Source organism: Mchenga conophoros, linkage group LG9 (genome assembly GCF_057382185.1).
Source record: "Mchenga conophoros isolate Kocher_MC1m ecotype Shallow Benthic linkage group LG9, M_conophoros_male_GT1.1, whole genome shotgun sequence".
Classification (NCBI taxonomy): Eukaryota; Metazoa; Chordata; class Actinopteri; order Cichliformes; family Cichlidae; genus Mchenga; species Mchenga conophoros.
Genome location: NC_140534.1, coordinates 27494233 through 27517073, shown reverse-complemented (window position 1 = coordinate 27517073; position 22841 = coordinate 27494233). Strand labels below are relative to the sequence as shown.

Genomic DNA, 22841 nt, shown 5'->3' with positions numbered 1-22841 from the left:
TGCTTGAAATACAGCTTTGACTTTTTAAGCTGTCAGTTTCAACAAGTACCGGTCTCCTCCCTCGGACGAGAAAGTAAAGAATGAGAGTATTAACTCTCAACTCAAACAGTGAGAGTTGGGCGGTGTGAATTATAATCCAGTGCAGCTGTTCATTAAACTCTGTGCCTGCAGGGGGAAATGTTTCCAATACCCTTCAAAAGACTTCTTTTCAGCAATGTGAAGGCACTGACCATACAGAATTGATTACTCAGCTTTTAATAATGGCCTGTGTGTGCACGTGGGGGCGCACAGGTGTGTTTGTGTGTATGAGCGAGGTAGGAGGAGGAAAGAAAGATGGCGAGACAAAAAGAGGGAAAGGGTTTTGATGTTTACGACAACAAAAAAATAATACTTTTCATTATACTCCCATATACCTAATATAGTGTGGAGCAAGATGATAAGCTTCTTTTGTGGGGAATAAATGGGATTTGCAGCCCTCTTTGTACATAACTTGGGCTATGAGGATGAACATTTCTAGACAATAATATGGTTACACAACACTCAATTATATACACTCGCTGCATAAAATATAACAAAGATATGTCCTGTTTTGTCCTCTATTATATTGTACGATCTTTACCTTAAAATTTAAAATACCTTGACTTGTAACTTTTGCTGTGAACCAGCTATATGTATAACCCAATTTAATAGCATGTTCATACAGAATTTCCCATTTAAAATGAACTAAAATTTATGTGAAAAACATGAAAACAAAAAATATAATTTTTAAAAGAATAACCAAATAAATGCTGAATAAACAACTGAATTATTCTGATTAGTCATGATATCAAAGACCAAGGAAAATTATTTAAAATGAATAATTGGTGAATGATTTGAAACAAACAAACACATACATTTGAAGAAACATTTTTAAGATAACTTTTCTAGGTTTCTGATTTTTCTTTTTTGCTGGAAAATTCAGTCTGACACTAGAAGTGGTTCTCAAATCAAGTCGTTCCAGACTTTCACTTGCTTTTTTGAGGGTATACTTAAAATGTGTTTTGTTGGCAACACACAGCAAAAAGTTTAGTAATTCAGTACCCGATCAGCACACAGAAACCCGAACTTTTTAAAAAACTTGTACAACAATATATGAACTTTTTTTTATCACAGCTACAGATTTTTAAAAATCATTTTCTTGCTGCTGACCGATGAAAGTCACTGAACTATTGTTACCTGGCATCAGTCTCAGTGTGTAAAGTAACGCACGTGTTACATTTTTCTTGTTTCTACAAAGAGCTCTTCTTTCATCTGACTTCGATGGCAGTGATCGCCTCCACTACGTGCGTGCCAGCATTTTTGTTTCTTATATGCAAAATGTTATGAATTAAAGTCAAACTTTAAGGTTTAAAAACATATGTTGAATTTTACTTTACTGTATTCACTAAACTAAGACTATCCCTTCATCCATACATCCATTCTCTTCTGCCTTATTCTTATTAGAGCAGCAGAGAGTTGGAGCCTATCCCAGCGGGCATAGGGTAAGAGTACACCATGGGCAGGTCGCGAGTCTGTCACAGGTCGAATACTGAGACCGGCAATCACTTATGCACATACCTATGGACAGTTTAGAATCACCAAACTTTATGCATGTCTTTGGACTCTGCAAGGAAGCCAAGTTGCCCTGAGGGAAGCCACAGAGGTATAGGTACTACCATGTCACCATTTTAAGCTACTGCAATCTCAATATAGACGTAACAGACTTTTATTGTGAAAGGAAAGGACAGGAAGGCCTTTTGGCGTGTTTCTGGTATGGATTAGGCAGTAACAATGGGAAACCCAGGTTCTTAGCAGGAGGAGAATGTCTAGTCAAGTAGCTAGCATTAGCCACATGATACTTGCCACGTGAGATCAGAAAGCTTGAGGTGTAGCAACAGTAGCTAAATTATCTGGGTTTTGCTAATTTTCTGTGGATGGAACAATAAATATTACGGTTCATGTCACTCACACATTAGTAGTAAAAATGCCATAGAGCAGCTCCAGCTCAGGCAAGTAGAAAGTTCCCTGCAGCTCGTTGTAGTTGAAGGGGATTTCTCCTGGTCTGGAGCAGTTCAGCCTGGCCTTCATGAAGGTTGTCCACGTGTCCTCCAGGAGGAAGCGGCCACCGATGTCGTTCTTACACACCCGCCCGGCGCGGGAAAACACCGTCCGACCACAGTCGTGCTCCACTGCATTTTCCCGGAAGAAGAAGTATGTGAAGTTGCCAATATCGTAGGATGACACAAAATTCGGCTCTGTTGAGGCAAAGGTTACAAGAGAGGAGGGGAATGAATGGGAGGTGGCATGTCCGAAAGAGAAAGAAGACATAGAAAGAAAAATTGAAGGATGCCAAAAGAAAGATAAAGTGCAGAGAAAAGGAGAAAAAATACAGAAAGAAAACTATTTAAGGTTGTGGGAGTAAGACGGAGTGGGAGAGCGAACGAGGTATGTGCTATGACTGATTGACTCGCAGTGTGTGCGAGCACTCAGCCCACACAACAGCAGGTGATCAGGATTAATAACTACAGGCTATGTTATTAATGGCGTTGTGTTGTAATAAGAAAACTCATTTTTCACTCCCCAAACCTAAAGGTTAGGATGAGAAATAACCAAAACAGGTGTAGCGTAATAGCTTCACCCTATCTGAAACACACGACCTCCACGACACTGTCACGACTACAGCGTTCATCTTTATGTATGACATTATTGGATTTAAACCGCACACTTTATTCTCACTGACAGTGATTTAATTCAGGTTTAAATGAAAGTTACCCCCTCCCCAGCACCTCCTCGTTTCAACTCTTTTCTCCTCTGCACCTTTGGAGGGCAGTGTGGAAAAAAAATCAATTCGCCATAAAATTAGTTATTAAACCGTCTCCCAGAAGGTTGCTGCCAAGCTGCTGTATGTGGTAGTTTTTAATTTATTTTTTCAATTTAACTTAAATGTGAATCAGATAAAAGTCACTTGCTGACAAGATAGTGATTGACCTGCTCCTCTGTAGGCTGGACACCTTAAGCGCTCTGAAGTCGCCCAATCTGCACTGAGGAGGTCTCTGCTTGAAGTCAGCCTGAACGTTCAGGGGAAAAGACATTGATTTTTTTTTTTTTGTTGTTGGATGAATTCACAATTTTATGCCCCTCCTAGACGGTAAATATAAAGATTTTCTAGTTGCTTAGTAACTTAAGAATTAATTGTTTTTTAAGGTGAAATGCAGCAGAACAATTATGAGAGGAGGATCTTCTTTTCTTAGCATTCGCCAAAACAGCATTGCGCAGCAGATTTAAGGTGGAAGATAATCTTTCAGCAGAGACAGATTCCAACTCCCATGCTACATAAGCATCTGCCAAGCTCAAGCATCGTCGAAGTCACAAACTGAAGCCCCGGCAGCTGCAGTGCTAATGTTCGATAGCTGCGCGGGGATAAAGCAAAAAAGAAAGCAAATCCTCCTATGGTGTTTCTCTCTATTCGAAATGGCCATTTATCTTTATGTAACAACTTTTTACATAGATTTGCATAAAATGTAGCATTCATTTGAACTTTGGCAGCTCCCCACCGTTGAGCCACTTGGAGTTGTACTGGGCAGTGCGCAGCGGTGGCAAGCCGCCCAGGCTGCGGTAAATGGCGGGGTCTCGCCCAGAGAAGTCCATGGCAGTGGCGGCGTACAGCTCCCCGCTGGAGGTGATGAGGGCGGTGGAGTTGTGGAGGGGATTGTAGGGACACCGAGCCATTCCGCTAATCTGATCGTGGATCTCTGTCAGATTAGTCAACTGCAACACAGAGAGAGAAGACAATGAAGGCGAGGAGACTAAAGAGGAAACAAACAGTGAGTGGTTGGAAGCAGACGCTCCATACGCACTACTAAAAGAAGCTTATTTTGATTGTTAGCATGAGTATCCCATGAGTTAAGCCAAAGCAATGAAAAGAAACACTCGTGGGAATAAGAGTTGTTTTCTTCACACAAATGATTATTTTTGAAAACCTGCATAAAAATATAGGACATAGTATCAAAGGGCAGCATTAAAATTCAAACTGGAGGAGTCTGGTAATGTTTTGTTTGTTCCTGCCAATATGCAAATGCTGCAGACTGAAAAAAATGGAAACAAATACTTCCTCTCATTATGTTTTGTTTGGTTTACATCTACTGAGAAACACACACATAGATCTATCTGAGCAAAACCTTCAGGAGCAGCAAGAACACATTTAGAATCATTAGCAACGTAAAACACAGCAACACAGCAGCTGTTTCAAGTCCAACGTTAAGAAACCACCTGTTATAAAACCAATAAAATTCCTAAACCGGCTTCTTAAATTAAGTTACTCTTGGCTGCATTGTTTAGTTGGTTTGGTTTCTGATGTCTCTACAGGACAAGCAGCTGTTTTTCTGGCTGTAGCGCTATTATACCACAACTTTAAGAAGCCCTTCTGAGCTCAAAAAGAGGCTTGATGTGAGATGCAGTCTTCTGTTGCATATTGCCTTTGAATATGAAGCCAAATCCAACTCCCCGCTTTTTAAAAATACTTTACAGCATGACCCCGGCTTAGCACTGACACACTGCTCTGGTTGCTCCTCCAAAAAAAGGAGAAGAAGCACAGGCCATAGCTTAGAGACGCAGCCTTGAATACCAAAAAAGTAGTAATGCAATTTTTAAATCCAAGATGTAATTATATTTTATGGTGCAAAAGTAAACACAGTATACGGGGATTAGCTCATGGTTCGTGCTCCCATCATCTGAGTTCTGATGGGGGACAAAAAATGCATGACGCAAAATGACTGCACTAATCTCAGGTTTAGACATGCACAAAGAATAATTAAAATTATTCTATTTGCAATTACTTTTCTATCAATCAGCCTCGTTCCACATTTATGACTCTATCCACTCCAAGTGACAGTGCAAAGTCTCAAACGCTTCAAATGCTCCCCTTGCTTTTCACACGTTTTCATCAATCTGTGCATTCCTTCCCTTATTCCATAACGAGCCAGCCGACTTCTGCGGCCAATTTCCCGGAGCTGGTCAATTTGGATCAAGAGTTCTGTTCATTCCTGCCACCCCTGTTCCGCCCAAACCACACCAGACAGAGCGGCCCTGTCTAATCTCTGCCAGGCCGAGATGAAAGCCTGCTATTGACTGGACTCTTTCTGTGGGCCGGAATAGTCATTCTAAGGTCAATCGGGCCATTTAGAAAACCAAGAGCAGCAGCGATAAATAGAACGCAGTGCATCCGTCGCATTTTGAGGAAGTGAAGTGACAGTTGTCTCTATGGCAGACCCGGCAGCTGCGAGAACAGGGCGCTGAAGTGACTCTGAATGCTCCTGATAGAGACGATGCAGAAAGAGACAGCTCACAGTGGAAGACAGATCACTGCGAGTGCCAGCGGGATGCTGTGTATGGTGCTACTGAGAAGCCGTTGAGAGAATTTTAAACTACCCACTATAGCAAGAAGTCTAGCCGCAAGCCCTATGTCTGATCCGAGATGCGCTAGTGGACAGAGTTGTCAACAGTAATCCTCGAAGAGACACGGGGGATATCACTTTATATGACACATCCAGTGCCTATCTGTCAAGTAACCATGAACAGAAGGCGAAGCTCCTTCTCATCCTGTGCTGCAGCATGAGTTATAGTGTATAATCGAATCTATTCCCAACTAGGACCACTATAACAACTTAAAATAGAGACATAAATCAAGAGAGAAAGTCAGTCAAAAAACTCAAATGGTTAACAGCATTTAATCATCCATCTCCCAGCGCTTATTAAACCATTAATATTCTCCTCATTGTCTGTTTATCACCACAGCTGATAGTAAATCTGTCCGAGCGTGATTCCGTCGCCGTTGCTGTTCCCAACTCGTGTTTCACATTAACGGACGTTCAGTGGGTAAATATGACAGCGCCTGATGAAATACTGCTATAATAATGCCATGGCATTTCAACTATATGTATTTTCACAGCGGTAAACAGTCATTACGAGCCAGTGACCTTTGGATTCAGTGCTTTTGGACAAAAACAAATGTCATCATAATAGTAAGCTCCTGCTTCCTCCTCCTCTAAACGCACAACAGAACGAGAGCTAGATATCTATGCTATGGCCTTATTGCTGTTCTAAGGTAAGAACAATACTCTAACATTTTAAGCGCTGCTCTATACTTAACATCAGTGAGCATTTGTCACCACCACCAACAAAAAAAAGGTTCTCAGCTGACACGTCAGTTACCAAGAAACATGGTTATTAGTGCTGCTTTTATAATAAAGGTGAAAGGGCTGCAGCCACTCGCAAACCGGTGGTTACTTCACGAGAAAAATATTGGGTTGCTCAACTGTGTCAAGAGCCTGCTGAAACACAATAGCAATTCAAAATGAAAAGTCCAGCTAAACATCCTTTAAAACACGGGATTAAGAGCTGCAGGGAATTTGAGTTAGGAGGAGAGAGAGAGGAGCGAAAACCTTGCGTCACGGTAGAAAGAAATATAGGAGACGAAAAGACAATGTGATGTGCTAGAAAGGTGCAAAGTAATTGCCGTGACTCATGAAGAAGGACAAAGCAGAACAGATGAGACAGGGAGTCTGTTTACTTGCAGGCCAGCACCATGATTTTCAGGAGTAATGAGCTTAAGGCAATGTTTTGATTACGATGCTTAACAAGTCTGAGGTAACACGACATCCAAAATAAGAGAGCTTAATAAGATTTATTTTGTAATTAGTCTACATCCCAGAGTGCAAAACAGGAGGCAAGAAAAGCCACAAGAGCTTGTACAGAGAATCCTGTGATATTAAGATCTCAATCATACCTTGATTAAGTGTGTTTATCAACCTTGGCCTTTCTTTCTGACGACATCCACTGATCAATCAGTCTTAATATTTGGAATATTTGCAGGCTTATTAAAAAATAACGACTTTCAGGGATGCTCGAGAGAACAACTAAACTGGCAACTCGAAACTCAACATGAAAGTGAGACATACATACTCACAAATATAATTGTACAGATAATGTTGCTTCGTCAAGACCCCTTGGTATCACATTTTAACAAACCCAATATCCCTTTTTAGTATGATTTTTCAAAGTGCAGGCTAGCCTAGTACCTGAAGACGGGGTATATAAAAAGATTTCCATAAGCAGGCTGGAGGAGTAATAAAAACTCAAGACATTCATCTAGAAGAGTCTTTGGCTTGCTTACCAAAGCCAAGATCTAACCAAGGCATCTTATTGGACCACTAAGACCTCCTTCATTTAGCCACCATCCAATCCACAGGCAGGAACTACATTGGATCTAGATTGTCACTTTTACCTATGAACCCATGAGCTGTGGGGAGTAACTGAAAGAACAAAGTCGTGAACACAAGCGGTGGCTTCCTCCAAAGGCTGGCTAGACTCAGTCTTAAACTTAAGGAAAGGAGAAAAGTGACATTCAAAATGAAAAATGAAAATCCTTCAGATTACATCTCTCAGCTAATTTGGCAACACATTGGTATTGCTTTGTAAGAGCTGGAGGAGATGACTGGGGAGAAGGAAGCCTAGTCATCTCTGGTTAGACTGCTGCTCCCCTTGAACCCAGCAGAAAATAGATGGATGGATGGATGGATGGATGGGTGAATGGATGGATGGATGGGTGAATGGATGGATGGATGGATGGATGGATGGATGGATGGATGGGTGAATGGATGGGTGAATGGATGGATGGATGGATGGATGGATGGATGGGTGAATGGATGGATGGATGAATGGATGAATGGATGGATGGGTGAATGGATGGATGGATGGATGGATGGATGGATGGATGGATGGGTGAATGGATGGATAGATGAATGGATGAATGGATGGATGGGTGAATGGATGGATGGATGGATGGATGGATGGATGGATGGATGGATGGATGGGTGAATGGATGGATGGATGAATGGGTGGGTGAATGGATGGATGGATGGATGGATGGATGGGTGAATGGATGGATGGATGGATGAATGGATGGATGGGTGAATGGATGGATGGATGGATGGGTGAATGGATGGATGGATGGATGAATGGATGGATGGGTGAATGGATGGATGGATGGATGGATGGGTGAATGGATGGATGGATGGATGGATGAATGGATGGATGGATGGGTGAATGGATGGATGGATGGATGGATGGATGGGTGAATGGATGGATGGATGAATGGGTGGGTGGATGGATGAACTGCTAGCTTATTGAACAACAGGCCTCTGATATTATTGCATGAAGACGTAGCAACACTGCAAAGACTACATTTTATTGCACATGAATTAATCTTTTCTTTCGCAGGTGCATGTATGTGTTATGTCGTAATACTCACTACCAGTGTAATATAACACTGAAAACATAGGTAACGAGCCAAAATACTAGCAGACTATCACTCTTGAAGGATTTACGTAATATATTAATAATATACCAACTTCCCTTGAATTAACACTATCAGGGATATAGTAGATATAAATGATATAAGTGATATAAATGATAAGACTCTGTGTGAAAGTTAAGGTCAAAATAATGCAGCGTTGCAGAAGCCAAGACAAATTCTGGCATTGTTCATACCGTTCGGTTGGTGCAGATGGGGGTGAAGGCATTGGTTCCACATGTAAACAGCCTGTTCCCATTTACCAGTAGCACCCTGATGTAGTTCTGGCACTCCTCCTGTGGAAACACACCAGCAAACACACATATCGGAGTTAGCAGTTAGCAGCAGTGCCATTATCTATCCACTGACAAGCAACAGCATCAGGTAGAGACAAAATTACACTTTATGCCAATAAATGAGAAAAACACCTGCAACCACAGGAGGCCTACTCTGGAACGTGGGCAAGCTAGACAGAGTCAAATCAAGGCTAATGCCCACCTGGCTTAGCCAAGTCACATCTTAATTCAACAGGGGCTGGATTTGGAGAGGGATCTGAATAAAGTGAAGAACAGATAAATGTAACGGCTGCGGGAGAGTACCACTCAGGATTGGTTTAGAAAATAGCTTTGTCTCTGTTGATTGGTCAAAAAGTGAAATATAAAGTGTAGACTCTCATACACTCTATTTAATCATCACTCTTTTAGCCAGCTCTCTACATTAATCAATTCAAACTATTTTCCTCTAAATTATGCTGAAGTACATGTTCACAGCTCCTTTCTTGGCTCAGTCCTCCTCTGAGGTTTTGGCCCGGGTTTCTAGCAAAACCACTCAGCACTTGGTTAAAAGTGCACAAATAAAGTGGGACTGACGGAGTGAGTGATTGATTGAAAGAATGATTGTCGCTGAAAGTCATGAACTCTGAATATAACGGTCCGGCTTCCACAAAGCCTTTCTGGCAATTTCCATCAGGAGGAGTCATTTTGTAGTAAATGTTACAGCAGGAGTCAGTATTCATGTCAGAGAGCGGCATTTGTTTTTGTCCTAGGACAAGGTAATAAACTCATAGGGTCTCCTCCATCTGAAAGGGGCCATGGCTGGGTTGGTGAGGCCCCTCATAGAAATTTAAAACCTTATAAATCTGCTATTGTCTGAGCCACTTGAAGTGCCCAGGGCAACCCTAACTCCCCCTTCTCGAGGGTCTGATTTAGGAGTGGAGGGCATCACAGCGAGGATGGAAGGAAGGAGGGTAAGGACTTTTATTTCCCCCTATCAAGATGAAGGCTGACTCGTAAAACAACTCGTTTCCTGGTGCTAAGAATGGCCAAAGTATGTGTGTATGTGTTTATTCGCGTGTACGAGCAGTCGCGCCTAATGTCATGCGTGCCTATATATCTGTGCTGTTTGTGCAGCTTGTTACGCGCTGTATACCCGCATGCGCGCGTGTGGGTGGAGGAACAGGCGTGGGTTGTGAAGGGGCCCGTATAATTCAATCCTTCACTGCAGTTTGTTTCTAGAGTAAATACCAGCATATTTAATATTTGCCCAGCCTCACAGTCTTGACTTGTTTATGAAAACTTCCTGACAAATGTTCTGCGTCCATACTGTAATACAGAGACTGCTGCGCTTGGCTCTCACATTATAAAACAAAACAGAAGCAGCAATCAAGTCCTGTCAAGTCAATTTAAGTCTCCTTTCTTTTCCCAGCTGGAATAAATCAAATACACAAAAGAAGAGCGGATGCGTGCATTAAGAAAAAACCCTCCAAACAATCACTTGTAAATTCACTCAAAGCACAGGGACGGTGTCTGTGTAATAGCTTAAGCGATGGTATATTGCTCCGCATTGAGCTAGGTAATAAACCATCGAAAGCCCTGTCAGCTGCCGGAGAATAAAGTCTTTTAATGCTATTCTTAGTGTACATCACAGGAGCTGATCCTCAGAAGGGAACAGTGAGCAAAACAATTCAGCCTTGCCAAACAGCAGTGACTCTCAAGGACTGAGGTAGCTTTGGTCTGTAATTCACAACAGCTATCTTATGCTGGCCAGCCAGTGCATGCCTATTATGGGTCCCTAACCACCTTTCACAGGAGGATAAATACATAGTAGTGCGCGCGCACAGACACACACAGATCAGGGCTGGGCAGTTCACCTACAAGTCAAGTTTAGCCGCTAAACCATCTGTTTTGTAGGGGAATATGCACGCTAACCACGTACAAACACATACACTGCACAGAACGAAACAATAGGAACTCCCTTTGAACAAGATCCATAAATAGAGGCTAAGGTGTGGTGGGAAGGTCTTTACTTCACATTAAGTTGATTTGAATTGTCTTTGAGGTATATCTCATATAGAAAGCAGGGATTCCCCATGTGTCCATATGTTAATGTCATGGTCCTGGGTCGGTGACCCAGCGCTTTTAGTTATCATTTTCCAGTTTATGATGATGATGATGATTATTATTGTTTGAGTTCTGTGTGTTATATTTGGTCTGCCTTTGAGTCTGCGTCTGTATCTGTCTGTCTATGGTGTCTCCCCATCTGTTTGTGAATCTGTCTGTTTAGTTCAATGTCTTGTCTGGTTCCATGTATCTGAGTTTCCTGTTTTATTGTGAAGGTCCGTGTCATATGTGAGTGTGATCAGTTTACGTTTCCCCTGTCCCGTCAGCCCAGATTTCTCCCAGCTGTGTTGCCCTCCTGTCTCGCATCCCCTGATTACTGGTGTGTGTATTTAAGCCCTGTGTGTTCTCCTGCCTGTTGCCGGTTCGTCTGTGTTACTTCGTGTCAGTCTGCGTTACCCTGCGTGCCACAGTGTCCTGTTCCTCGTCTGCGTCTCTCTACTTTTCATCCCCTTTGTCGTATGCTCCCAGGTCTGTTATTTTTAGTTCTCCCAGTTTAGGTGTCTTCAGTTTTGTCATGCTCCACTGCTTGTTTGCCACTACACCTTTGTAAATAAACCTCACCAGTATTTCATCCACTGCCTGCATCTTGGGTCCTGCTTCCTCCACACCACACGGCTCGCCTTACCAGCCGTGACAGTACGAACCGGCCACAATGGACCCAGCAGCATTCAACCCGCCCGAGGAGCTCCGGGAGGATATCATTTATTCTGTGGACCGTTTAATTAATTTATGGCTGGGGCATGAGGAGAAGGGATTCCGCCAAGCCATAACTAATCGATTGGAGCGACTGGTTTCCGGTCTCCCCTGGCTGTTCAGCTCACTCCACCCACTTGTTCAGAATTTCTTTCGGAACGAGCTGCACCTTCACCCCCCTACCGCTCGTCTGCTCAGCCCACCGGAGGATATGCAGTCCGAACTGCCGGATGTGGAGTTACCCGGCCTGTCGGAGCGTTCTCCGAGGAGGAAGCAACGTTCATGTCGTAGGCGCCTCACCCCACAGCCGGGTGGTGGGGCTTCAGAACCGCCGGCTGTGGTGAGTGAAAATGACACTCTTTCTGTTTCACCAGACTTTGGGACTGTTAATTCTGGGGCTGTGTTTCTTCAGTTAGCCACCCGGCCTAAAGCCCAGTCGCCACCTCCACCACATTCAGCCTCACTACCCATAGCTCAGTTACAGTCGCAGCCAGACTTACTACAAACTATGCTACAATCCATAACCCAGTCTATAGCTCAGTTGGCAGAGGAATCATTAGCCCTATCATCAGTTCAGCCTCCTGTTCAGCAGCCACTAGCCCTGCGTCCTGTGTCACCAGCCCCTCCAGTACAACAACCTGAATCTATGCTATCCGAAGGGAATTGTTTTTCATCCGTCCATTGTAAGCAGAGAGACAAACCAGTTAATAACATAATCATCCCTCAACAGCTGACCAGTTCTGAGACTGTGATGCACTCCAGGGCCTCCCCAGAGGCTGGGTTTCAGCCCTCAGCCCACTCTGGACCCCTGGAGGCTAGGAACCCAGCTGAGGACTGTACAGAGCTGTCGCTGCCTGAGCAGGGTCAATGCTCTGCGCAGCTGCAGGCCGCTATGTGTTTGCCAGAGGCCCGTGTGCCTGCTGGTCCTGTTCTGTCCCTGCCAGAGGCCCGTGTGCCTGCTGGTCCTGTTCTGTCCCTGCCAGAGGCCCGTGTGCCTGCTGGTCCTGTTCTGTCCCTGCCAGAGGCCCGTGTGCCTGCTGGTCCTGTTGCGTTCCTGCCAGAGGCCCGTGTGCCTGCTGGTCCTGTTGCGTTCCTGCCAGAGGCCCGTGTGCCTGCTGGTCCTGTTGCGTTCCTGCCAGAGGCCCGTGTGCCTGCTGGTTCTGTTGCGTCCCTGCCAGAGGTCTTCGCACCTGCTGGTTCTGTTCTGTGTGTGCCAGGGGCTCCAGTGCCCACTGGTTCTGAGACTGTCTTTGCTGGGGGGCCCGTGGAGCCCGTCCAGCCTTCTGCCTCGTTAGCTGGGGGGCCCGAGGAGCCCGTCCAGCCTCCTTCCTCGTCAGCTGGGGGGCCCGAGGAGCCCGTCCAGCCACCAGCTGCTCCACCAGCAGCCTCATCCACGCTTGCAGCAGCAGTTTCATCCATGCCGCCACCTGCTGCAGCGCCTCCGTCTGCATCCTCCACGCCGTTGCCTGGCCCGGCCTCTGCTGCATCCTCCACGCCGTCGCCTGGTCCGGATTCAGCATCCTCAGCGTCGCCTGGTCCAGCGCATGCTTCGGCTTCATCCGCTTCACCTGGTCCAGCCACTGCTTCATCCTCGCCTGGTCCAGCCTCCGTGTCTTCATCCTCGCCTGGTCCAGCCTCCGTGTCTTCATCCTCGCCTGGTCCAGCCTCCGCATCACCTGCAGTGGCCTCCTCTTCAGCATCCTCATCAGCTGCTTTGCCTGGTCCAGCTTCAGCCTCCTCATCAGCTGCTTTGCCTGGTCCAGCTTCAGCCTCCTCATCAGCTGCTTTGCCTGGTCCAGCTTCAGCCTCCTCATCAGCTGCTTTGCCTGGTCCAGCTTCAGCATCCTCATCAGCTGCTTTGCCTGGTCCAGCTTCAGCATCCTCATCAGCTGCTTTGCCTGGTCCAGCTTCAGCATCCTCATCAGCTGCTTTGCCTGGTCCAGCTTCAGCATCCTCATCAGCTGCTTTGCCTGGTCCAGCTTCAGCATCCTCATCAGCTGCTTTGCCTGGTCCAGCTTCAGCATCCTCATCAGCTGCTTTGCCTGGTCCAGCCTCAGCATCCTCATCAGCTGCTTTGCCTGGTCCAGCTTCAGCATCCTCATCAGCTGCTTTGTCTGGTCCAGCTTCAGCATCACCGTCTGGTCCAGCCTCTGCATCACCGTCTGGTCCAGCCTCTGCATCACCGTCTGGTCCAGCCTCTGCATCACCGTCTGGTCCAGCCTCTGCATCACCGTCTGGTCCAGCCTCTGCATCAGCTTCCGGTCCAGCCTCCGCTTCAGCTTCCGGTCCAGCCTCCGCTTCAGCTTCCGGTCCAGCCTCCGCTTCAGCTTCCGCCTCGTCTGGTCCAGCCTCCGCTTCACCTGGGGCTGCAGGGGCCACGCAGCCTTCAGGTCCCCTACTACCACCTCCACATCGTCGGTCATCTGCCTGGCCGCCTGTTGGGCATCTCCGCCACCGTGGACGCCCTCCTGAACGCCGCCACTGCCTTCCACGTGGCTGGCCTCCGGACCTGTTTCCACGCCGCTGTTGCCGTCCGCACGGTCGGCCCCCAGAACTGTTTCCATGCCGCTGTTGCCGTCCGCACGGTCGGCCCCCAGAACTGTTTCCATGCCGCTGTTGCCGTCCGCACGGTCGGCCCCCAGAACTGTTTCCATGCCGCTGTTGCCGTCCGCACGGTCGGCCCCCAGAACTGTTTCCATGCCGCTGTTGCCGTCCGCACGGTCGGCCCCCAGAACTGTTTCCACGTCACTGCCTACTGCGTGGCCGGCATCCGGACCTGCCCCGTTGCCATTCGCATGGTCGGCTTCCTGAACTTGACCATCTGGGCCTTTTTGGACTCTGTCCCTCCGTCCTGGGCCCCCTCCGCCCGCCCTGGTCGGGTTGTTTTCTGTTTTGTTTTGATCCGTTTTTTCGTTTCTGCTGGGCTGTCTGGTGCCAGCCCTTGAGGGGGGGGTACTGTCATGGTCCTGGGTCGGTGACCCAGCGCTTTTAGTTATCATTTTCCAGTTTATGATGATGATGATGATTATTATTGTTTGAGTTCTGTGTGTTATATTTGGTCTGCCTTTGAGTCTGCGTCTGTATCTGTCTGTCTATGGTGTCTCCCCATCTGTTTGTGAATCTGTCTGTTTAGTTCAATGTCTTGTCTGGTTCCATGTATCTGAGTTTCCTGTTTTATTGTGAAGGTCCGTGTCATATGTGAGTGTGATCAGTTTACGTTTCCCCTGTCCCGTCAGCCCAGATTTCTCCCAGCTGTGTTGCCCTCCTGTCTCGCATCCCCTGATTACTGGTGTGTGTATTTAAGCCCTGTGTGTTCTCCTGCCTGTTGCCGGTTCGTCTGTGTTACTTCGTGTCAGTCTGCGTTACCCTGCGTGCCACAGTGTCCTGTTCCTCGTCTGCGTCTCTCTACTTTTCATCCCCTTTGTCGTATGCTCCCAGGTCTGTTATTTTTAGTTCTCCCAGTTTAGGTGTCTTCAGTTTTGTCATGCTCCACTGCTTGTTTGCCACTACACCTTTGTAAATAAACCTCACCAGTATTTCATCCACTGCCTGCATCTTGGGTCCTGCTTCCTCCACACCACACGGCTCGCCTTACCAGCCGTGACAGTTAAAGCCACATTAGAAGCCCCACGTTGCTTTCAAACCTCATTATGTTTCATCATAATTTTTCCTTTGTGTTCTTTGAACCCGATCAACTGTTTCTGTAAAGACAAAAAGGCTGGTAGATCCATGATTAGTGTCTTTAGAAGATTTCTTTCCTTTTTTCTTTTTTTTTAGCTTTCAAGTCAAAGCTATTATACAGCACTGATGTGCTGGTGGGAACATCTGGGCACTTCATTTCCTCCAGTGAACAGCATTCATTCAGGTGTTATTTTTGTAGATTACCAAACCCGCAGGAAAAAGGTTGAGGAAACATGAAAGCTGCGGGGTTGTAATTTAGAAAGTCTTTCAGCAAATGCTGAAGGATTGCATTTTCGTTCGTAATCGACTATCTATTTTGTTACTCTAACAAAACATTTTGGGAAATTCCATGAATTTTCACATTAATATCAGTTCTGGTGCACAAACGTGTGCAAGAAAACAACTGTAAGTAGCAAGCGAGACGAGTTCACTGAAAAATACACTGAAACTTGTATTTTTTTTTTCTTTTCAATTTAGTGACAAGTGTCCGATAAAGCACAATTACAGTTCAGCCATCGCCTCAACTCACCTCAGACTTTCCACGGCTGAAGCAGGCTCCCTTGGTGAATTCATCGCAGTGCCACTCAGCCTCCTGCAGAGAAAAAGAAAAGCTGTGTAAGGCTACCAATAAACCATCAAGAAGTAGCAAACACTGGGCGCCATGTCATCATCATGAAGCACTTTGAAAAGCACTCACTGAGCCCAAACAAAACAATGCCCAGCTCTAAGCCATGGGCATGATTCCCACCTTTTTGAAGTCAGTTTGATGTTTGTTGACTAGCTCGGCAATACAAATGCCACAGAAGACAGGAAAACACATTTAGAAAATCAAATAGAAAAGCATACAGCATACAGCGATCGACTTGGATGAGGAGGGAAGGATTCAAACAGAGGCGAAAATTAATTTGACATCACATCTTCACTGTACTCTCAGAGGCACACACACGTTCTCGCACGCTCTTACGGCACACACACACGCGTTTATAAGCCCTGTTAAATACAGACATGGAATCCAATTAAGGTGGATAGCAAGCAGAGACCCCCAAAAAATGAGACGCAAGAGCGTGCAAGCCGAATGTCAATTTGATTTATGTGTGAGGGAAAAGGAGGGCTCTTAAGACATAACAGGCCAGTCCCTAGAGTAGGGTGTCAATGTGATTTACATGAAGGAGAAACAGAGGGACGCCTCTGACATTTTAAGGCAGCAGGAGGAAGAATAAGAAGATAAAGCCGACTTTTTCTCCTCCAAGGGTGAAAGCACCAACGTGCTCCACTTTCTACCTTTTAATTTCCTCGTAACCCCTGGAGAAGGGGGCTTCCTCATTGATAAAAATTCTCTATTCATGAAATGCCTGCTGGCCTTGGGAGGGCAGTAGGCCACTAAGACGCTCGCACTTGTGACAGGCAGAATTAGCCACCACTGCCACGAGCTCTGCATGACTGGCAGAGACACGAATACCTAAAAGAAAAATTGGCTGGTGAAATAATACGCTTAATGCCGAGTCACAAAAAGTTTCCAAAAGTGAGACTATTTAACTTCCGTTTTTTTTGTTGCCCACAGCAGTACAACTTTCCTGCAGTAATAACCTGGAAAGTAGCCAGAGGTGCAGTACTTCTCTCTGTGGGAATATAGTAAATATCGCTAACTGACAGAGAATATTAGATTTCACCTTGGTATCAGGACTGTTTTATGCCAGGACAAAAGGGGGAACGAAAGCTGAACACCCCTTAGCATTTAGTAGAACTTTTATTTCTTCTTCAGAAGGCGGCAGAAGTTTATGCTGCGTTTTACGACAAGAGCTTTTGTTTTCTGCTTCAGTGACCTTTGGGAGGCATGGAAACACCTAAATGTGTACACAGTTCAGTAACAGGGAGGAGGGGCTTAAAGGAAGGAAAGTGCTCAGTGTGTGTGCTGCAATTTGGGGAGGATAAGATATGGGACATTAATGGACGCTGGCTTCTCTCTGTCTCTTGTGTGTCACTTCCATTCCAGGCCAAAGCTGGCTATTCTGGGGCTGTGCATCCATCCACTACACAAACCACACACATCAGCACAAACAGCACAGCCTGCACACACAGCACCACTGCTGGTCCCAGCTGAATTCAATGTGGGTGCTGAAAGCGCTGAGAGCGCTTTAGCTAATCGCATGGGGGGGTAAAGAAAAACTGTTAATGGCCTGAAACCTTACTCACAAGCTTTCAGTGTAAAAAATCAGTCATGGTACGAGGCTAAATTACAACTTGAAATCACATTAGTGGGAGCAAAGTGTTTCTTTTTGTCATCACGGGACAATCATGTGATTTATCGTCATCCTGAGTGGTGCAGAACGTATTTTCGGAATAATACATATTCTCATTTCATATTTAAGACATCAACTTTACAGCTACTGAAGTAGGTGATGTCCACGCGCAAGTTAAGTGGCGATATGCTGACATCACAGACTGCTAGTGCCACCTAATCTGACTGCCCAGGCTCAAATGGTCCAGAGTGGAGAACAGAATCACAGCCGAGCTAAGCAAGCGCCAGTGTCATTAGGAAACATTAAAAGCTCATTAGAATGCTATTGTTCAGCCCCTGTGCCTCCAAGATGAATCTGTCTTAAACTGAAATATGTCTGGAATGTGCTGTCATTAAGTAATAATAATTCTTGGCTTTATCAGAGGAAGCTGCTTCACACAAGTCTTTTCTGTGCCTTTGTCACCTAGAGGGAACTAGAATAAAGACATAGAGGGGAAGCAAAGAAGATAAGACAGAAAGAGAGTGTCATGATCCTGGGCCATGTTGGCCAGGATCATGACAGAGTTGCAAACGCCACTTCTGAAGTAAAAAACAAAGAAGTGAAAGCGAGAAAGAAAAGCACCCACCTGAGGTAGGCTACTAATGCATAAACTGGAGTGCAGAGTAGGGGTGCGCATTTCATTTTCCCTAAAGGGCCACTTGAGAAATAGGGACCCTGGAGGAGGGCTGTACCAATAAGTTGAACTAAATTCTGCACAATATTTCTTTGATCTCTTTTAGAAACCTATCGATTTAATACAGATAAGAGTAGATGTTACAATTCGGCAATGGAAATTTGCAATAGGCGCGAAATATTTCATTAGCATTCCCATGTTGTCCCATTTCAGCTCCAGGCTATGCAAGCATAAAGCTACCCCAATAAACAAGTAGTCCCTTTCACTGAGTGCATTGCTGCCAGCCCCTCTGGAATCTCAAACTCTTACGTTATTTCACGTAAAAAGATAAGCAACTCTCATAAAGCGCTATGGACTAACAATCAAAACCACACACTCACACACACACAAACACACACACACCAGTAATAAATAAAAAAAGAAATAAACAAGCAGTTTCCTTTAAAATGTGTATCTTTTATTCTTTGCCTGTCCTGTTTGGCTCTTTTGCCATCAGAATTATTGTCTAAAGGCGAAGAAAGATGCCCAACGGATTTACTTTACCAAATGGACCATCCCAGCCTTGCCGTAATGGTCTATTTGATTCACCTTTTATTGTTTTTTTTTTTTAATTTTTTTTATTTTCACTTGCTAGATACAGGACAGACTTGAATGAGGAAAAGAAAAGGGAGAAAGAAAGAGGGGGAAAAAACAGCGGAGAAGAGGGACGGGGATAAAGGGCAAAAAACAAAAACCTGACCGAGCCCCAGGCCGAGAGGCCGAGGGCACCCCACCCTCGAAGTGGCCCGAGCGAGCCCCAGGATCCAGGCCCCGATAAGCAGCCACCAAGGAGTGAGCCGGTGTGTACCTGGATGCCCATCCCCAGACACAAAGACCCACCAACGCACCGATGTCTGAGGGCGTCTGCCACTGGCAGGGGAAGTGGTGGTAGGGAGAGATAGGCCTCCATACCTTCACAGCAAAATCTCCAGTGTTAAATTAACACTAGAGAGTGTCTATATGGGTCCACACCTCTGAGTGTTAAATACAACACTGTTGAGTGTTAAATTAAGACTTTTGACAGTGTTATATGTTTAAAAGTAACCTAGTCAGTTTTGAAGATTAACAAAGGCTAACACTGAGCAGTGCTGATTTTCTAACACTGGAAAATAACTCAAAATGTTAGAAATATTCCAGTGTTAGAAAATCAGCACAGTATATATATTGATGGGTATTATAGGCGCCCTCCCTATACAGCAAAAATAAACAGCCAGAAAAGAGTTCACAGTGTTTATGACATCCAGGCAGAATGCAGCAAGATCCTGGAGAGATGCTGTCAGCACAGAAAAGACAGGCCACATTAATCATGAAATGTTTATTATGTTTTCATCTGGTCCAATTTGTCTCGTTGGTGGGTGAGAAACAGCGGAACTGCTCAACTGATCATTTGGTGGTCGGGGGATCATTTGCTCTGCTTTCCTTTCTGTAAAAGTCATCGCACACCACTGACTCAGACCAATAATTATTTTAGAATATCAGTGAAAAAGTTAATTATATAGTACTTTCTATTTGTAGAGACACAACAGGAGGCCAAACAAGAGGTCTTGAACGCACACGCTGCCAAATAGCTCAGCTGTAAAGAGAAGCTTGTGCTTATTGTCAACAGGTCTAAACACAGCTGTTTGGTCACTGCAGTACTAGCTCAGGTTAGCTTGACAGATCTATAGCTGCTTGAAATGTTAGCGGTCAATATTTTTACTCTTTTCTTTTCTAAATATTTTCTAATTTCTGAATTTTCTAAATGGAGAAATTTTCAGGATAATTTGTACGAATACGCCTGTTTGTTGTCACATTTTATTTATTTTAAGCATCACTGCTACCATCTAGTGCTCAGCGAGAGCTTGATGGACAGTTTTATTTTTAACCAAAGCGGCTAAAAAATAGGAAAATTAAAATAGACTGGAATAGTATGTTAAGTAACATAAAATGTGATTACGATGCAGAAATTCAGTTAGGCAGAGAGAATTTACCACAGTCATTTGTTGCTTCAGGGAAGAAATGAAAGCAGTGGAGAAGAATTTTTTTTTTTTTCCTCGCGTCCACCCTCTATCCTGCCCCCTGTAATGGGTGCAGTCCTTAGAGATGAACCATTGTGCCCAAGTCTCTCGTCAGCCCTCACACTGAGGGGCTATTGTTAGGTGTGGTGGGTGCAGGAGAGATACAAAGGGGGAGTGTAGGCAGGGAGGGAGATGGACAACGACAGAGGAAAGAACAGAAAAGGGAAAATAAGGGACAAATAGACAGGGGGGAAACAACAAAGCGAAAACAGAGTCCAACTTAGGAGTCAGCCAGAACAAGGCAGACTGTGTGGGCTGAGTGAGGTAGTCAGTGAGATGGAGGAGGGAGTGAGGAGCTGAATTCCAAAACAGCAGTTTCCAGACATGATATTGAATATATTTTGCATAAAGAGGGTCCAGAGAACACACTCGCTGCTGACAGCTGTCTAGCTTTGTGAAATGACTAGCTGTGCGCCTCATTACAAGGGGACGGCGGGTTGAGAGTAAGAGCTGGACAAATCCTGTGGGGGGAAATCTAATCTGGCTTATGAATATCTGATATTACCTTCTGATGTGCTGGCACAGTATTTACTATTCACATTGATGTCTGCTGATGTAAGCTGCTGGAAGATTTACACGCGAAATTGGTCTTGATGTCATGCCTTTGCCAACGTGTAGGTCCGTGTCTCTACTCATATCATCGTGACACTTTGAACGGATGAGTCCGTGTAGAAGAGACCCCCTGCTACTGTCTGCCTTTTACAGTATACTCACAACTATTATGGTTGAACATGCCGTCGCGTCCATGATATCACTGTACGTGTCTGCATCTCCAGTTCCAATCGTGCATTTTGGTCTATGCATTTAAACGGCCAAGTTAGCGGCCAAGAGACAAGGCCGTGATATATTAGACATGCAAAAGTGGAAAAAGTCCTTCTTTTAAAAAAAATTTAAAAAGAGGGGGACGGGGTGAAGGACACAATACAAGAGGAAGCAAAGAAAAATAAAAGCACAAAATACATCTCAACAGCATACAGTGTCTGTTGCCAAGGGAAACTGTTATGGATAGTGTTTTCCTGTGCCAGTGCAGGAGGACAAGAGAGAGGCTGGAGTGAATTTCCACTATTTTCTCCTCCTCGCCTGTATTGAATCATGAACAATACCACTGATCCTTCCTCATCCCGGTGCTTATTGACTAACGCTGTGCCTCGGTTCTTCTGTTGAAACTCAGGCTCATCTTCTGCATCTTATTCCGATTTAGCATGGAAGCAGGATCCTGATATTGGCTTGTACAGGCTGAGTGTGTGTGTGCGTTTAGCTTTTTTCCCCCTCCCCTGGTAATTTCTTCTTACATTAGCACCTTTGTTTATGTGAATTCAATAGACTCTTATCACTGAATGCAAATTAGAAACTTTGGGTCCTTTCGGTTCATGCTTTTAAGGACGAGCATGGAAGTTAGCAGTGGTTTATTAGCCCAAGTAAAGAAGTAAAGACGCTGCTACAAAATGGGCATGCTGATATTATTTGGTGAGCTCACGTGCAGACAGAAAAACAAGCAATTAATCTGAGCTGGCATAGTTAGCAATGGCAGTGCCAGCATTGATTTGCTTCCCCTAAGGCTGGCAGTAGCTGATCTCAGGATATGAATGATAAACAGGGCAGAAGGACAATACTGAATGGAGATGACATGTAATGTGCAATTTACTGTAAATGGAGGAAGGGAAATTGTGCTTCGTTGGGTCGTTTCAAGCTAATTGTTTGTCTGTGGAAGCTCTAAATGTCTCAGTAGTTGCACATGCTGCACAGTTACGTTCCTGTCTTCTATTTTTTTTTTCGACTCTGCTGCACAAGTTTTGAAAGTGGAGCAAGGAGAAAAGTATCCACCTTTTGTTCTTGACAGTGTTTTCCAGATCAGTGACGATGAGGGTAGAGGTTGACAGGGAGAGGAAAGCCTCTTCAGGCTACTGAGACACAGCAGGAAAAAAAACCTTTAAGTACGAGATATTAACTCCAATCAAGGTCATCGCGAGGGCTGACGCATGTGTTGATGACTGACTCTTCCCACTTCAACCCCAAACTGCCACTCGGTTTGAACACAGGTTAGAAAGTTAACGTGATGTGAAATATTTTCTTCTCTTTATGATTCTTTAAGTGCGCCTCTGTCTTGTAAACACCCTTTATAGCTTTCCTCAGGGAGTGACACAGTTTACACTCCTAAGACCAAATCTTTAAGGTCTTCTTAGAAAACACACACTTCACAGATGAATTCGCATCCACTATTTTTTTTTTTAAAACAAAAGTCCGCTTTCTCTCCAGCTGTTGCCCTTTTTTCTGGTTTTTATTACCTCCAAACAAGGAGCCAATTTACTGAGGAGATTATGTTTGCTGGGGCTCAGGGTCGATCAAGCTCTTTGTCTCATCTCGATATGTGCAACAGACGGGCAGTGTTTAGCTACCAGTCCAAGTGTCAGTGCTTTCAAACCCCCCACACCCTTCGTAATACAACAGTAAGACTACCAGATATTCCCAGTTCATTTTCTGCCTCTTGAAAAGCTTGAAAGCAACTTATCACACTGCATCCAAGGGCAGGAGAGGTAGGTTGGATTAATCTTTGCCTCAAAGAAAACCTTGGTGGCTGTTTTTTATTTTGTCCTCCCCAGAAAAGTTTCATGCATGATGAGATCAGTCATCAATCATAAGGTAATCATACCCAACTCTTTAGCATATTACCGGCTGTTTGTATTACAGTAG

At 44.9% G+C, this 22841-nt stretch overlaps 1 protein-coding gene across 3 annotated transcripts in view; it reads right to left on the bottom strand.

The window, feature by feature from the left end:
- The window catches only part of sema5a (sema domain, seven thrombospondin repeats (type 1 and type 1-like), transmembrane domain (TM) and short cytoplasmic domain, (semaphorin) 5A), a 170180-nt gene that overhangs the window by 78790 nt on the left and 68549 nt on the right, over positions 1 to 22841 (bottom strand). For all 3 annotated transcript variants that reach the window (XR_014893926.1, XM_085287316.1, XM_085287315.1), the window contains exons 5-8: positions 15671 to 15733; positions 8566 to 8664; positions 3573 to 3786; positions 1988 to 2273 (exon numbers count right to left, since the gene is read on the bottom strand). Coding sequence is in view for 2 of the 3 variants with exons in the window: in XM_085287316.1 (XP_085143442.1) it covers positions 1988 to 2273; positions 3573 to 3786; positions 8566 to 8664; positions 15671 to 15733 (662 nt within the window). In the remaining variant the exon portion in view is untranslated. The remainder of the gene's footprint in view (positions 1 to 1987; positions 2274 to 3572; positions 3787 to 8565; positions 8665 to 15670; positions 15734 to 22841) is intronic.